At 46.4% G+C, this 18,643-nt stretch overlaps 1 protein-coding gene across 2 annotated transcripts; it reads left to right on the plus strand.

Annotated features, from left to right (window-relative positions):
• The first annotated feature begins 1,366 nt into the window (after positions 1-1,366).
• LOC118316867 (ALK and LTK ligand 1) lies at positions 1,367-16,630 on the plus strand. Of its 2 annotated transcripts, none has more exons than XM_035645132.2 (6): positions 1,367-4,831; positions 6,133-6,380; positions 13,388-13,441; positions 14,076-14,156; positions 15,232-15,308; positions 15,720-16,630. In XM_035645132.2, the coding sequence occupies exons 2-5, from the start codon at positions 6,143-6,145 to the stop codon at positions 15,294-15,296; spliced, it is 438 nt and encodes a 145-aa protein (XP_035501025.1). In that variant the 5' UTR covers positions 1,367-4,831; positions 6,133-6,142; the 3' UTR covers positions 15,297-15,308; positions 15,720-16,630. The 2 variants fall into 2 exon arrangements, with proteins under 2 accessions (XP_035501025.1, XP_035501016.1); XM_035645123.2 differs by having other exon boundaries at positions 1,472-4,815.
• The last annotated feature ends 2,013 nt before the right edge of the window (positions 16,631-18,643 follow it).

Here is an 18,643-nt window from a genome sequence, read left to right on the forward strand (position 1 = left end):
CGGAGGTTATGAGGACCTTTCAGGTTGTTAAGGGGGTTTGATGGATCTCTTATGACGGTTATGAGGTTCTGAGGAGGTTTAAGATTTTGTTCATGGGTTTTAAAGGTGTTCAGGAAGAAGATTTCAAGGATGTTGAAGAAGTTTCTTTGGTTATTGGAGATGTTCCCGTAGAATGTATTTATATGTTTTTAGATTCATGAGGAAGTTTGAGAGATCCTTGAAGAATCTTTTCCTCGGATGTTCTGGAGGTTCTAGGTTGAGCTCATTGGGTCCATGAGGACGTTCCAAAGGTTCTTCTCACCTCATATATCCCCCTTTATCTCCCTAAACTGTTGGTTTTGGATATGTGCCTGTGCAAACAGAGGAGATCAGTTTTGTGTTTGCTCAGTAATTTCTTCATTAATGAACTATCATAAGAATCCTTGTTGCCGTCCTGAACGAGACATCGCGGAGAACAAACGAGCAGTGTGCTGCTCAGACCGCCAACAGGAAGAAGTCAGACAAATATCTGTATTATCAGGATGATGCAGCAGAGAGTGAGTCCTGGAGGAATAACAGAATATGAAACGCTTGTTACTGCGATTATTACACTTTTGCCTCCAAACTCAAAGACGAAAGACACGAGGCATTTTTTTTATGTCACCGCGACCGAGGCCTGAAACCAGGACACGTGTGGCTGCGAGCAGCAAACGCAGCGAATCATTCACGAATACGTTTCTGGAGCTGAAATGGTTCAAACTCGGCGTGTTCAGACATCACCATGGAAACCCCGTCTGACCTTTAACCCCGTCTGTGTTTAATCTGCGTCATTAGGAAGCAGCGTAATAACACTCGTTAAGTAGTTTTATTTAAGTACTGTACTTATGTACAAAGGTATTTATACTCTGCTACACTTTATAGTACTTCATCTGAGAGCTGTAGTTACTACACACCATTAGATTTGTGTAAAAAAATGTGATGCTTTGTAAAAAAATGACACAAACACACAGAAAATACAGTGTGGAGAAGATTATCACATTAATTATAAACTATGTCGACAAACTTTTTAGGTCACTGTTCAAGCAAAATACCCAAATTGTCATGGTTCCAGCTGCTTTTCATCCTGATTACTGCAATTTATTTTTAGATTTTCTGAAGTTCAGACTGTTGATTTGACAAAACAAGTATTCATACTTAAATATCTCAAGAAACTTTATATGAACTGCGAATAAAGGTTGACCACCTAGTTTTTTTAGTGTTATTTTTTCGTACTTTTACTGACGTAAAGTCACTGGATACTTTCTCCAACATTGCAACAGGGTTAAAGGAGAGGAAGTTATTTTAGTTGAGGGACGATGGAACGCGGCCCAGAGATGCTGCGATCCATGAGATCACAGTTCACCTGGTGTTGGTTTTGGCTTTTCTGTTAATGTGTAGTAAACGGTGTGTGTGTGTGTGTGTGTGTGTGTGTGTGTGTGTGTGTGTGTGTGTGTGTGTGTGTACTGTCGTCGTGGTAACAGGTTGCTGACAGCAGAATGATAACACTCGGTGAACGTGGCAGAACGGAACGTGTGTGTGTGTGTGTGTTTGGTTTTTCTTACATCTCTCATCACGGTGAACGTGAAGCTCGGCGAACATGACAGACGTGACTTCTCCTGGTTTATTCTGGTAACAAACACGACTTGCCTCCGTCCGTCTCACGTTCTGTTCCAGACCCTCTTGGTTTGCAGGGTTCTAGAGGAGAAGCTCTAGAGACGAGACGTCTCGAGGACATTTGCCTGATCCTTGAGGAGTGAGTAGGAGTCGCCTCGGAGGTTTGAGGAAATTAAAAAGGTTGTTGACTGCTCTTAAGATCAGAGATGAACACGACACCACCGATTCATGTAGGTCCAACATGGTGTTGAAGAGGACCCAGAGGTTCTGAGGGAGGTTACAGACCTGGACTCAACACGAGACTAGACTGGCTTTCTCATGTTGTAGCTGGTTACAGTGCAATGCAAAGTACATTAGTCCGAATATGTCATGTTCACCATGTCAAACCTGTGTTTATCCATCAACTGAAGAATTGACCTGTCAACCAATGAGACAAGTATTTCCACGTACCCTCCGTGATTGGTCCTGCCTTTCTTTATTGACGATAAAGACTCTGTTCACGTTCGTCTTCTTTTGCCGGTGTTGGTGACGAACCGAACAAAGTGGAGAAGGACTCGGGGTTAAACGGGGCCACAGCCACGGTGTCAGGGACCTTGAAGGACGTTCTGGAGACTCTCTGGGAGGCTTTGCGGAGAACCTTGGAGAACTCCTTGAGGAAGGTCCACAGGTCCCTCAGGAGCCTCCAGGGGCTGCTGATGTTTCCTTCAGGACGTTTTAAAGGGATCTCTGGTGGAGGTGGAGGAGGCTCCTGGAGACCTTCCAAACAGAACCGAGGAACATGTGGGGATCTGCACAAAGGGGAGTTAATGGCCGTGAGAAACCTTTGTCGTCTCCGTGGTGACCTGCATGAATAAACGGCTTCCACTCTGAGATGTTCTTATGCACCCCCTCCTCCTTAGGGACTGTATAAATACAGGTCTAAAAAACATTCATGCTCACACACACACACACACAATATGGCATATGTATATATATATATATATATACAAACACACATATTTATGACCCGACAGTGCATTCCTGATAAATCCTGATTCCTGATAAATCACCATTCTTACAATCGAATTATAAATTGTGTTTACATATCCAGTCCACACACACACACACACACACACACACACACACACACACACACACACACACACACACACACACACACACACACACACACACACACACACACACACACACACACACACACACACACACACACACACACACACACACACACACACATGGAAGCTGAGTGATTTGATATCTGATAGAGCAGATGAACAAATAAGGGTGGAACTCTGAGAACAGTCGGCCTTTCACATCAACAGGAAGAAATATGTGTGTGTGTGTTTTGTGTTTTTAATCTGAACTTTTGACTTTCTGGCTCGTTGCCAGTCGTCATTACTCTGCTGTTAGTCAGTGTTTAGTTGTTGTTGTCGAAGTTGTACAGTTTTATCGTGTATGACCTTCTGTGTGTTGAATAATCACAGTAGTGTTGTTCATTGTGCATCTCCTCTTTATTCTCATAAGAAAATGTTTCTCCTGCCTGTTGACTCGTCCACAAAGACCTGAACCTCCAGGATCAAAGTTCTAGGATCTCTGAAATAAAGAAAACCAGAAACATTGTAAAACCCTATAGAATCCTCAAATGATGCCCTGAAGCCGCGCAGGAATTTTCGCCAAATTTACCCCAAAACTCAAGAAACATCTTGTTGAACGTCCCGAATATTGTTTAGACAGTAAAGACCTGCTGAAGCTCCAATATCCTCCTCAGAGAGCAGAACCTCCTCAAGCCTGTCAACATCCCATGATAACTGAGAGCGCCCCCAAAATGTTCAGGAACATCTTGTCCTTTAAGACTCCTCTCCCCATTGGAACGTCTTCAAAGTTCCTCATACTGCAAACTCTCACTGAATAGTTCCTGAAAATCTTCGTATCGTATCTGAAACGTCCTTCTCTCCTTCTCTGACCAACATGAAACCTGCCTGTTGATCCTCCCAACGAACAACTGAAGCTCTATCCACCTTCTGGAGGAACCTTCTAAATGTCTTCTTTGAAGTCTGGACTCCTAATGGACTCCTAATGGACTCCTAATGGACTCCTTGGAGATGTGTTAGTCCAATAGCGCCTCCTCAGACACTCTCAGCCTCCAGAACTATGGTGCGTGAGATACGTATCCTTGAAAACCTCAGGAACCCGAGGAACGTCTTCTTGTACTTCCACGACGTCCTTTCAAGACTTCCCCACTGCAACCTCCTCAAGGACTCTTCAAACGACCCGACCCCCGGAGCTGCTGATCAGAGGAGTGATTCATTTGAAGGACAAACTTCACCATGGCACTTTTATTACCGACATGTCCAACAGTCCCACTTCTGCCTCTGTGACTCCTGGGGAAACTTTTCCATCAACACGATGGATCCTCACCCTGATCCCCTCGTGCTCCTGAAGGCAGCAGCAGGATGAGAGGAGCATTTTCCTCAGTATCCACTAAGAGGAAGTGGTGCACCGCTGAAAGCAACAGGCTGCGGCTCCGATCTGTCAATGTCTCAATGTGCACGTCGGCTGTCCGCGTGCACGCATCATGCACGCATCATGCACGCCCCCCTCGCCCTCCTGTATTTCCGTAATGTGGCAGAGCAGCAGCGCGTGGACACATGATGATCTTATTGGTGCAGAGGAGTCCGGAGGAGCAGGCGCGCGCAGAGCGCAGCGGCCGACTCGAGTAGACACCGACCGGCTGGTGCCAAACGTGCGTTTCACTGGACTCAGACTTTCGTCCCGAGACGCGACTCGACTGGAACTTTCTCTTTCCTGAGCAGAGACATGAGCCCGCTCATCCCTGAGGCCGCCGGACGGACCTGCTGCCGATGAGGAGGAGGAGGAGGGTGAAGGCGCTTCCAAGGCTCCGCGCGCTCCGCCAGCGACCCGAGCCGGTCTAAGATGCCACCGGGCCCCGGCGCTCGGCACGCGGCTCGGATCAAGAGTAACCCGGGATAATAGAACATCAGGACCACAGACAAAAAGGAAGAAGGAAAGAATCAATAACACAAACAACAGAGAGCAGAAAACCAAGAGCGCGGGGAACTGTCCCGGGACGAGCCGGGAGCCAGAGCCCCGGATCAGTGCGCCCGGATCCGGCGCACCGACGCGTAAAGAGGCGCAGAGAGAGAAGAGGTGAAGAGAAGCGAGGTAACGACCTTTTACTGTGAGTCTCCACGTCTCCTGTCTCCTCACTCACTTCTGACCTCCACCAGGGACTTTTAATATCTCATATCTAACATCTAAAATCTAACGTGTATATATATATACAGTATATTTAAAGTTCAAAAGGTTTTCACTGGAGGAGAATCTTGATGATTGTTCTACTGGAAGTTGATCACAACAAATGTTCTGCTGCTCATGAAAACATCTTTAATATGTTTGAGTTTTTAAACTGAACAGAGAAAAACTTATGCTCTTTTCACAAAGTTAAACACAAGCGAATATAAATTGTCTTTAACAATATTATGTGATTATTGATTTTAATTTTAAAAGTGTCACCTAAACATATATATATATATAAATATATGTATGTGTATATATATAATACTGTGTATATAATTTGTAGAAAATATGATAAAGTCAACATATTTGGGGAAAATGAATGATGATAAACTAAATGCAGGTAGGGAAGCGGTTCGGAACCCGACGTGGCCTCGGGTTTGTTCGGGTTTGTTCGGGTTTGTTCGGTTGCTTCTTGACTCACTGATTGTGGCCCGTTCTGGCAAACAGGGCCGTAGCCGTCAGGCGTGTTGGGCGGGGGCCCGAATAATTAACCTTATTTTGACATTTATGTAGCTCTTACTTTGATGTTTTAAATGTGATTGTTGTTCACTCACCTCAGACAGAATCTTTATTCGTGTTGAATATTTAAACAGCCATCACTCAACATGCGCCACGCCCCCCTACGTTAACACTTAGCCTACATTTGCGAAGAATCAAGTGAGCTAGCTGCTGCTACAGCGAGCTAATATTGTTAACTACAGGCTAACGTTACTAGCTCAGCATATTTTGACCTTTGAGTCATTTCTAACCTGCAGTTCGCTGCTGTGTTACAGTGTGAGATGATGGCGCCTGCTCAGATTCACACATTACAACAGCTAGCATCGAGCTAATCCATCAAAAGTCTTATATTTACATTAAAAACACACTAGGCTCCTTCTAGTGGTGAGGAGGAGGATTGTAGGAGACAAGATAGGTCAGACAGTCTGTTGAGGGTTGTCCTGGAGCTTTCTATCGTACCACATGACCTTCATCACAAGATGGCGACCTCGTGGGAACAGTAGATTTACATCTGGTCTTGAAAACAGAAAACTCTCCTCCGAAGATCCATTTAATATCTTGGAGAAGGTCATGTGACGTGACGAGAGCTCGATGTGAGTCACTTCAGGCAGTGATGCAGTTCTGCTGGTCGTCATCTGGTCCCACAACATGGAAGTGAACCTGAGTGTGTCCGTGTCTCTCCAGGTCCACAGCGATGCTGCTCCCGCGACTCCCGGTCCTGTCCGCGCTCCTCGTCCTGCTGCTGGCCGCGGGACGCTGCACGGCGGCGGCTCTGCTCCGAGGCTCCGGCACACGGGCGGACGGGCGTCTGGAGGGCCGCAGCCTGCTGGAGCAGGTGGGCCGGCCCCCGAGGACGAGGACGGAGACGGCGGGAATCACCATGCACGGACTGAAAACCCCGGAGCGAGTGAGCCGGTCGTACCATGGCCTGGGTCAGTACCAACACCAACACTACTAAGATGTGCAGACAAACGTGAGCTCACATCTGGATCCGTGTGGTCTGTGGATTCATGATTCAACATCGTGACTGACTTCCAGAGTCAGAATCAATTTGATTGATCCGTTTCCAGAGATTTAATAGAATCAACTTACATAGATTTGTTTTCTTGTGTTTTAAGTTGAATGAACTCAGGATGTGAAGTTTTCTCCTGAGACTCAACTTGTTTTTGAAGACACAGACTAAAATGTCTGCGACTCTGAGTTCAGTATAAATGTTTTATTTAATCCTGATTCAGGTTTTTAGTTTCTGAGATGAACGAACTTTAAACTCGCCGTAAAGTTGACACGTAAAGTTTGACGTTTAATTGTTTTTGACGAGCACGAAGAGGTGAGGCGTCTCCACGGCAACTAAAGATAAAACAAAGAGTCACTTCTGAGAAGCAGGAAGCATCAAACACAAAATGAAGTTTCAATTCTCTGTCGATTGATGGCAATTATTCATTTGAGTGCTGTAAATGGACCGAAGCGTTTCTGAGACTCGCAGCTTCTCTGGAAACGTGTGTCGATGTCCACTCGACCTCATAAGAACATTCACTCTGGGTTCCATTAGTCCAGTCAGCTGAGGGCAGAGCAGCTGTCCATGTTTTTACCTCCGTCGCTCAGCTTCAGTCCACAGTGAGACTCAGCAGAAACAACAGGTCCGGTTTCCAAAGACTTCATATTAAAATATCTAAAGAGATTAAAATAAAACTTCTGCTGTAAATATTAACTGAATCCTGAAATGTCCACTTTACTCCAGTGAAGTGTTTACACAGCAAGAGAAGGAAAGACAGAGAGAGAGAGAACTATCTCTGCTCTGAGAGGTCACATCTTAAATATAGAGTCAAACACAACTGTTCATTTATATATTTATATCTAAAAATAGAAGTTTGTTTAGTTTAAAGCTTATGGAGGATTTTTAGATGAAAATCATCCAACATTTAACAAAAATAAAGATGATCAGTGATTGTTTATAAAGAAGATACATAAAGTGGGTAGAATGAGCTTTGATCTAGAGTATATATACATATATATACATATATGTATACGGTATATAGATACATATATATATACATATATATGTATCTATATACTGTATGGAAGTAGCCTGTTAACGACTCTACAGCTGATAATACTTCTGTCCTTCCTCTCGTAAAAAGGGTTTCGTTATATATATTTTTTATATGACTTGATCCGTTGATGGTGATCGACTTTGTCACTCGTCCTGATGTGGCCTCTGTCCGTGGTGCTGAAGTGTGGGAGCTGTCCGAGGGGCCGGTCGCCATCGGTCACTGAGGCGCGACGTCGTCCCGTTGGTTTGTCGCGAAGTGTTAAAATGTTTAAATAGCGTTTCAGAAAACCTGCATTCTTTAAGGGTTTTGTCTAAATTCAAACAGCAGCGATGTTGTAGATGAAGCCTGGAATTGTAGAAATCATCAGAACACAGATTGTCTCTGCTCTGACAGATTCCGAGGTTCTGTCTCTTGGATCCTTGTGGGCGTTGGTGGACAACGGATCTGATCCTGGAACTTTCCCTCCATCACAGTCTCACAGTCTCTCGCCTTCTATTCAGTTCAACAGAGTTTGAGTTTCAGTTGACATTTTAAAGTTGTTCATTCTGCCTCCAGGGCCTGTCAATCCACCCCACCACACTTATTAAAGTGTTAAATGATCTTCATCTTCCACCTCTGACTGGATCTCAAGCAGATCCTCGTTGTTATGCCTGACTCTTCTGACAGCACACATGGAGAACCCCAGGGCTCCGCTCCGATCTTTCCTCTCTTCATTTCACCTCTTGGCCAAATTACACACAGTCATGGATTAAATGTCCATGGTTACACTGATGATGATCAGCTCTTTGTGTCTGTAGAGGCTGACAACTCCTCACATTGTGGAAATTATAGGTCAGTTTGTATGTCACACAATTTACATCCAATTTACATTATCATCTACATCTACAAACCAACTACACCAACCAACCAACCAACCACATAAACCAACCAACCAACCAACCAACCACATCAACCAACCAACCAACCAACCAACCAACCACATCAACCAACCAACCAACCACATCAACCAACCAACCAACTACATCAACCAACCAACCAACCACGTCAACCAACCAACCACATCAACCAACCAACCAACTACATCAACCCACCAACCAACTACATCAACCAACCAACTACATCAACCCACCAACCAACTAGATCAACCAACGAACCTACTACATTACCAACCAACAACATCAACCAACCAACCAACTACATCAACCAACCAACCAACTAGATCAACCAACGAACCTACTACATTACCAACCAACAACATCAACCAACCAACCAACTATATCAACCAACCAACCAAGTATATCAACCAACCAACCATCTACATCAACCAACCAACCAACCAACAACATCAACCAACCAACCAACTATATCAACCAACCAACCAACTACATCAACCAACCAACCAACAACATCAACCAACCAAACAACCAACCAACCAACTATATCAACCAACCAACAAACTACATCAACCAACCAATCAACCAACCATCTACATCAACCAACCAGCCAACCAACCAACAACATCAACCAACCAACCAACCACATCAACCAACCAACCAACTACATCAACCAACCACATCAACCAACCAACCACATCAACCAACCAACCAACTACATCAACCCACCAACCAACTACATCAACCAACCAACTACATCAACCCACCAACCAACTAGATCAACCAACGAACCTACTACATTACCAACCAACAACATCAACCAACCAACCAACTACATCAACCAACCAACCAACTAGATCAACCAACGAACCTACTACATTACCAACCAACAACATCAACCAACCAACCAACTATATCAACCAACCAACCAAGTATATCAACCAACCAACCATCTACATCAACCAACCAACCAACTATATCAACCAACCAACCAACTACATCAACCAACCAACCAACAACATCAACCAACCAACTAACCAACCAACCAACTAAATCAACCAACCAACAAACTACATCAACCAACCAACCAACCAACCATCTACATCAACCAACCAGCCAACCAACCAACAACATCAACCAACCAACCAACTATATCAACCAACTACATCAACAAACCAACCAACAACATCAACCAACCAACCAACCAACCACATCAACCAACCAACCTACTACATTACCAACCAACAACATCAACCAACCAACCAACTATATCAACCAACCAACCAACCAACCTACTACATTACCAAACAACAACATCAACCAACCAACCAACTATATCAACCAACCAACCAACTATATCAACCAACCAACCATCTAAATCAACCAACCAACCAACCAACAACATCAACCAACCAACCAACCAGCCAACTATATCAACCAACCAACCAACTACATCAACCAACCAACCAACCAACCCACCAACCAACCAACAACATCAACCAACCAAACAACCAACCAACCAACCAACTATATCAACCAACCAACCAACCAACCAACCAACAACATCAACCAACCAAACAACCAACCAACCAACCAACTACATCAACCAACCAACCAACCAACCAACCAACAACATCAACCAACCAACTACATCAACCAACCAACCAACCAACCATCTACATCAACCAACCAGCCAACCAACCAACAACATCAACCAACCAACCAACTATATCAACCAACTACATCAACAAACCAACCAACCAACCAACCAACCAACTACATAAACCAACCAACCAACAAATCAACCAACCAACCAACTACATCAACAAACCAACTACATCAACGAACTACATTAACCAACCAACCAACCACATCAACCAACTACATCAACTAACCTATTATATTATCCAACCAACCAACCAACTACATCAACCAACCAACCAACCACTCGAACCAACCAACCACGTCAACCAACCAACCAACCAACCAGCTGCACCAACCAACCAACCAACTACATCAACCAACCAACCAACCAACCAACCAACCAACCAACCAACTACATCAACCAACCAACCAATTACACCAACCAACCAACTACATCAACCAACCAACCAACCAACTACATCAACTTACCAACCAACCAACTACACCAACCAACCAACTACATCAACCAACCAACCAACCAACCAACTACACCAACCAACCAGCTAGACCAACCAACCAACCAACCAACTACATCAACCAACCAACCAACCAACTACATCAACTTACCAACCAACCAACTACATCAACCAACCAACCAACTACATCAACCAACCAACCAACTACATCAACTAACCAACCAACCAACTACAAAACCAACCAACCAATTCTCTTTCTCACTGCCTCACTCACACACACTCACACACACACACCCGTCATGGCCGCCCACCCTGTACTCGGTGCCGCTCCATGTCTTCCCTCCTCTCTGCTGCTGCCAACTCGTCTCCTGGTGGAATGTGGACATCAGTGAAAGTCTAGACCTGCTCCATTTGAAAAGGGCCCCGGGATAACTTCACTTATGATTTGGCGCCATATGAACAAAACACACTTCAAAGAAACACTGTGGAACATGTTCCTGTGAGAGTCTCAGGCGATGCACTCTCAGACATATAGCATCAATAAAGTTTTAAAACATCAGACAAATACAGACACAGAGAGTCCAGGTGTCGGTGCTGACAGTCGCCTCTGGACTCTGGAACCTGGACTTTGGGCTCTGGACTCCGGACCCTGGACTTTGGGCTCTGGACTCCGGACTCTGGACCCTGGACTTTGGGCTCTGGGCTCTGGACTCTGGACCCTGGACTTTGGGCTCTGGGCTCTGGACTCTGGACTTTGGGCTCTGGACTCTGGACTCTGGACCCTGGACTTTGGGCTCTGGGCTCTGGACTCTGGACCCTGGACTTTGGGCTTTGGGCTTTGGGCTCTGTGCTCTGGACTCTGGACCCTGGACTTTGGGCTTTGGGCTTTGGGCTCTGTGCTCTGGACTCTGGACCCTGGACTTTGGGCTCTGGGCTCTGGGCTCTGGGCTCTGGGCTGTGGACCCTGGACTTTAGGCTCTGGACTCTGGACTTTGGGCTCTGGGCTCTGGACTCTGGACCCTGGACTTTGGGCTCTGGGCTCTGGGCTCTGGGCTCTGGGCTCTGGACCCTGGACTTTAGGCTCTGGACTCTGGACTTTGGGCTCTGGGCTCTGGACTCTGGACCCTGGACTTTGGGCTCTGGGCTCTGGGCTCTGGACCCTGGACTTTGGGCTCTGGGCTCTGGACTCTGGACCCTGGACTTTGGGCTCTGGGCTCTGGACTCTGAATTTCACCACAACACACCACAACCTCCTCCCCCAACACTACATAAACACAACGTCATCCCCCAAAACTACAACCTCCCCCCCCAACACTACAACCTCACGACACTACAACCTCACCCCCCAACACTACAACCTCACAACACTACAACCTCACCCCCAACACTACAACCTCACAACACTACAACCTCACAACACTACAACCTCACCCCCAACACTACAACCTCACAACACTACAACCTCACCCCCAACACTACAACCTCACAACACTACAACCTCACCCCTCACACTACAACCTCACAACACTACAACCTCATCCCCAACACTACAACCTCACAACACTACAACCTCACAACACTACAACCTCACAACACTAAAACCTCACAACACTACAACCTCATCCCCAACACTACAACCTCACAACACTACAACCTCACCCCCAACACTACAACCTCACAACACTACAACCTCACCCCCAACACTACAACCTCACAACACTACAACCTCACAACACTACAACCTCACCCCCAACACTACAACCTCACAACACTACAACCTCACCCCCAACACTACAACCTCACAACACTACAACCTCACAACACTACAACCTCCCAACACTACAACCTCACAACACTACAACCTCACAACACTACAACCTCATCCCCAACACTACAACCTCACAACACTACAACCTCACCCCCAACACTACAACCTCACAACACTACAACCTCACCCCCAACACTACAACCTCCCAACACTACAACCTCACAACACTACAACCTCCCAACACTACAACCTCCCAACACTACAACCTCACCCCCAACACTACAACCTCACAACACTACAACCTCACCCCCAACACTACAACCTCCCAACACTACAACCTCACAACACTACAACCTCCCAACACTACAACCTCCCAACACTACAACCTCACCCCCAACACTACAACCTCACAACACTACAACCTCGGACCCCAACACTACAACCTCACAACACTACAACCTCACAACACTACAAGCTCCTCCCCCCAAGACCACCACTACCCAACCTCAACCAAACACAACCCGGCCCAACTACCCACCCCACACACACACACCTTCTATTTAAGGTCAAGGTGCTGTGTATTTAGTAAATATTACACATTATCTTCCAACTGCGTCATGTGACTACTTTGGTCCAATCATCAATGGAGTGACCAGGCCTGTGGTTAAAGTTAGACTGGTTTAGTTATCTCACGATGGAAAATAACGCCCTCACCCCCGGGTCACATTCAAGTCAGCAGTGTGGGAACATTAGAGACATTTAAAATGAAAAGAGAAGACCCTGAGGTTCGAACCTGATGAGGATGTGGAGGAATTACTGTCTGATCTGAGGTGAAACATCAGGAAGCACTTTGCTTCTGTGCGTCATCAGGTTACGTTTGTCGCATTTGCATGAAACATTTGATCAAACAAGGATCTCGGTGACGGTGATTAAATCCAGATCCGAACCTGGATCCTTGAATCTCTGAAGGATCCTTCTCTGCTTCCAGATGAAGGCAGAAGTTCACATTTATTTTGAAAAGGTGTCGGTCAGATGGAGATGAAGCAGCCAGACGTGGAGGTTTGCTCGGCCTGCAGTCTCTGATCAGAGTGTGTGTTTTCATTTCAGAGGCTCATCCCAGAGATCCTCGACACAAGGAGAAGTTCATCAAACACCTGACAGGTAAGGCTCCCAGGGAATCCTGGTGTTTGTCAGTTTCCCTCCGTGTCTCCGTGATCCGGTGAGCTCTTAGTACAGACTCTGTGATGAGAAGCCAACAGACACCAGATGTGAGGAGATCAGTGTGAAGCACCTGTGAGGAAAAGAAAACAGGGCGGTGACAGAGACTCGGTCCGGTTTCTGGAAGTTCACCTTCCAAGATCAGAGTGTTGGTGTGCACAATCGAATCAGTCAGTTAGATGAGAAGAATCACACAGACCAACACTTGTTTCAGACAAGAATTACTTCCACCAGCAGATTTCCACGAAACCTGATGGAGGGACGGGGCCGTGAAAGAGTCCATGAAATTTTGGCGGCGGATGCAGGAATCATTTTATAAATGATAATAATGCAATAATCCACGGCTCTTGATGCAAAAGCCTTGGGCACAATTCATTTTTATTTAGCTTTCAGGAAGTTGATGTAAAAAACCTACATCAGTCCTTCAGTCCAACCAATCACCACGTCTCTCTCGACACTGAATCTCTCACGGAATTCTTCTGATTGTTTTCATCCACTTCCTCCATCATTTGCACCAAAGTGTGTTAACAGACGGTCGCGACCGTATGTTGTGACGTGACGTGTTTCTGATCCGCAGGTCCGCTCTACTTCAACCCCAAGTGCAGAAAACATTTCAACAGACTGTACCACAACACCAGGGACTGTACTGTACCTGCCTGTGAGTCCACACACACACACACACACACACATTTAATCGGGTCAGTCATTTCACTGGTGGTCGCTTCAACTCCGCTCAGTGTTGCTGCAGGAGTTTGTTTGACATCAAAAACAGGATAAGACTTGTTTGAACACACACGCACACGCACACAAACACACACGCACATGCACACAAACACACACACGCACGCACGCACGCACGCACGCACACACACACACACACACACACACTGTATCTCTGAGCTACATGCATGATTTAAGATCATAAGAGCTGCTGTTGTTCTGACACGATTACACTCATTACGATTATACAGTGTGACACGATGTGTGTGTGTGTGTGTGTGTGCGTGTGCGTTTGTGTGTGTGCGTGTGTGTGTGTGTTTGTGCATGTGTGTGTGCGTTTGTGTGTGTGTGCGTGTGCGTGTGCGTGTGTGTGTGTGTGTTTGTGCGTGTGTGTGTGTGTTTGTGTGCGTGTGCGTGCGCGTGCGTGTGCGTGTGTGTGTGTGTGCGCGCGTGCGTGTGCGTGTGCCGTGGCCTGTCCATACAGGCCTCTGTCACTGTGAAAGCAACAGGAGCTATCAAGGTTCAAACCCGCTGTCGTGTTTTTCCTCCTGGTGCGACACACGAATCCGTTTACACCGACCTCATGAGGAAGCCGACAGGTTTCAGGAAGCTGCGGCTCCGACCTGGATCCTCGTCGCTGAGTGTTTGTGTCGGTGGTTTGATGAGCATCTTCTCATCACAGATTAAAGTTGCGTTGCTGCAGGGCAGCACATGATCGGGCGGAAGCTCTGCTGCATCACACCCATCACAGTGGCATTTGTTCGACCTGAGCGTTTCCGGCGGTGATCCGCTCGGCGTGACATTTTTTGGGCAGTTGAAAAAGGGCGTGACGGCAAAAACACATTGATAACCACGGATTTATAGAAAGAAACAGAATTCACATCACCCCGTTTCTCCAGAAAGCAGACGTCTGTCTCCGGCCGAGCTCGGCTCAGCGACCGGAGCCTTGTGACGCTCCGGCTGCTTTTTGGAAACTTAGATAAACTGTCTCTGTTGTTCTTCTTCTCCTGCAGATTATAAAAGATGCGCTCGTCTGCTGACTCAACTGGCCAACAGCCCTCGCTGCACCGAGAGATAAACACGCACGACGGTGAGACGCTCACCTTCATCCACACAAACCAAACTCAGAGGCCTTCAGCTCCTCTGGACTCTCTGGAGGTTCTGACCTCTGACCCGGTCTCTTCCTGGTCCACCTGGTTCTGATCACGTGACGGCTGCTGCAGCAGCAGATCCATGTTTCCCTGCTCCGCTCGCGTTCTGGCACAGATCCCCATGTTTCTGTCAGGAAGCGTCGACAGCAGCGAACACAACCTAAAAAAAGAACCTGGTGTTTTCTTCTGAGCTGCTGCAGGCGACGCCGCCCGTTGAAGGGACAGTTCCTCACTTCATGTTCTGTTTGAACCTGAAAAGCTCATTTTTAAGTGTCACATGAAGCGTGTTTGATCGAGCTGGAGGGTTGTGATCTGTAATTTAATGTCTTCTCTCGCTGTGTCTCTGACAGGCAGCGTTGCCGTGGCAATGAGGAGGGGCGGAGCCTCCTGAGGTTCAATGATCAGGGGCAGACGGTTTCCCAGCCAATAGAAACTCCTCTGAGGTCGTCACCTGCAGTTTCCTCCTCTGTTCAGTTCTGTTCTTCAAAACTCCCCGACACTTGTCGCCCGTCAAAACACAGAACACATCCAGAGCTCAGCAGCCACGACCCAAGACCACAAACACGTCTACTACCCGTCTACTGACGTGGAGGGGGCGGGGCTTACGACCTATACTGCAGCCAGACACCGTGGTGGCCATCTTCTTCTCCTCTGACCTCTGACCTCTGACCTCTGACCTGGACCCGTCTCTCCTCTGATGTCCGGCCTCGACACAACCACACTCACCTCTGCTGTTTTCTACCGGACTCGACTCTGACTCTGCGAAACGTGGATTTGTATTTTTCTAACGTGAAACTCGTCTGAGTGACGATTCTACCGTTTTCTATCGGAGCTGCCGGATTATTCTGATTATGTTTTGTTTTTTGTTTGATTTTTTTGGGAGCTGCTCTGAAACCGATTAGATTTGAAAGCTGGTTTTCAGAACAGAACAGAAGCCTGAAGGTGGGACGAGCATCTCCCTCCTATCGCAGGACAAGTGTTCTTGTTTTTTCCTGTTATCATGGACGATGGACGCAGAGATAATATTTCACTTCCTGTCGGAAGCTGTTGGAGGACGAGGGCGGACGAACCCTCCGACTGGACCACAGCTCCGATCTGACACAGAAACATCTGAGATGCTGAATGTGTTTGACGTCACCTGATGCATAATAATGATAATAATGATAATAATAATATTGCATTGTATTTATACTGTTGAAGCTTCATGCAGCTCTGTGTGCAATATGTACATATAGAGAGGAATAAAGACACGTTTGATATATTTTTTTTATTTCTTCACTCCCGTGAGTTCAATGTGTGTGAAGCAGTTCTATTCATGAGACCTGGAAAACCTGGAAAACCTGGAATTCTGGAGAGTGGGACGTGACATGACGTCCTGAACGTGGAGCACCAATAGAATCCGTGAAATGTGTGTGGATCTGAACAAAGGGGGCGGGGCCAGGAAGGTCTGATCTCATCCTCTGTAGTTTCTGTGTGATTCTGCTGACGAACAAACAAACCAACAGAACCGGATCGATCGAGGACGGAGGTGAAGGTCCGCGTCTTCTTACCATCAAACCTTTTACTGGTGTTGGCTGATGTGACTCCACGATGTGGTGGACCTCCTGCCTCCGCCTCACTCTGGATGTCTGACTCCCAGAGATGCTGCAGGACGGTTCCTTCCACAGGCTGATTGGTCCTCCTGACGTCTGGCGTGTCAGTTGTGAGGGAGCGAGCGAGGCCGACTCTGTTTGTTTGTCTCTGACAGGGCGAACCACATAGCTGCTCTGTTGACTTTGGCCGCCGCACGGTCTCACATCTGAAATGAATATTTCCTCTGTGCTGCTGCGAAGAGAAGCGTCTCGTCAGGGAGTCGATCGGGTCGAGCTGCTCGGCCTCGTCACTCCAGCAGCAGGACTTGACTTTCACCTGCTGACACGTATACCACCACACGAAGCCTCGCTGCAGATATACTGTGTACACAGTGTGTGTGTGTGTGTGTGTGTGTGTTTCGTAAAACATACTCACAGTTTTAAAGTGAAAATTATGAGTAAATGAGTTCCGAATGTCTTTTTTTCTGAAGTTTTGTGACAATTTCTGATGAAAAATTGCACGTAAATATTTTTTTTCCAGCTGTGACTTTGTCTGTCTCAAGCTTGGACGTGACCAATGTATTACATTCAGTCATTTTAATAGTACTTAGGCAAATGTGTGTGTGTGTGTGTGTGTGTGTGTGTGTGTGTGTGCATGTGTGTGTGTTTGCAGTCCGACCAGCTCTGCTGCAGTTTTGGCAGCAGCATCGTTTCCTCTGGTGCCAATCACAACTCCAGGCCACGCCCACTCAAAAGGGGCGGGTCTTGGGTTTCACACATGTAGCCTAACATTATTCGTCCTCTCGTCTTTGCATGGTACCCACCTGCTACCTTGTTAGCCTCTTTGGCTTCCAGACGTGGACGGTCACGTTAGCGTCCACGTGACTTGAGTGCCGTTACCTCGAGGTCCATCTGAAGGCGGCAGCAACACGGTTGATTGTTTTCTCTTTAAGTTCATGCAGTGTTGAATATGAAGGATGACAAACTGTCCAATCAGTCAGGTAGGCACCTGTCAGCCATGTGACGTCACGTTCAGACCTGTTGTACGAGGTCAGTGTGAAACAATATGGAAGAAACATATCATCTGCACCAGAACACATTTCAACTGAACCACGGCTGGGTTCACATTTAATAAAAGACCACAACTTGTCTCCGTCCGAGGAGGTTTAGTATCTGCAGACTCCCACTCTGTGAAACATGAAAGGACACAGACACACTCACTTTAGACAGAAATGTCTGGATGCTAACTTTAGCATTTTCATTTCTACATAGTTACAGATCATAGCACATCTGCTAACATTAGCTAACAGTCGCCAATGCGGCTAAACCTGAGACCCATGTTCCCCTGGATGCTACCGTTAGCTCATTGGTTTGTTAGCCTAATATTGGCCAAAAGTCAATTACCGAATGCAAGTTGTAGCAAATATCCGCAAATGTTAACTGATGAAGAGGCTTCAGTTGTAAGCTAATCTTAGCATTGAGGAAAAACTTAGCTTATTTTAGACTGGTCATATGAACGCTAACTTTCAAACATACATGAGCTAGCTTATTAACATGTGATACCAATGCTGAAATATGAATCGGATGAGGTGGTTGATGATGTTAGCCGTCACTTAAACCACCATTAGGACTTTTCGAGGGGATTCTGACAATGTTGAATTTGTCAGTGACACAACAGAGTAATTAGATGTAACAATATTAGA

Source organism: Scophthalmus maximus, chromosome 1, assembly GCF_022379125.1.
Source record: "Scophthalmus maximus strain ysfricsl-2021 chromosome 1, ASM2237912v1, whole genome shotgun sequence".
Taxonomy (NCBI): domain Eukaryota; kingdom Metazoa; phylum Chordata; class Actinopteri; order Pleuronectiformes; family Scophthalmidae; genus Scophthalmus; species Scophthalmus maximus.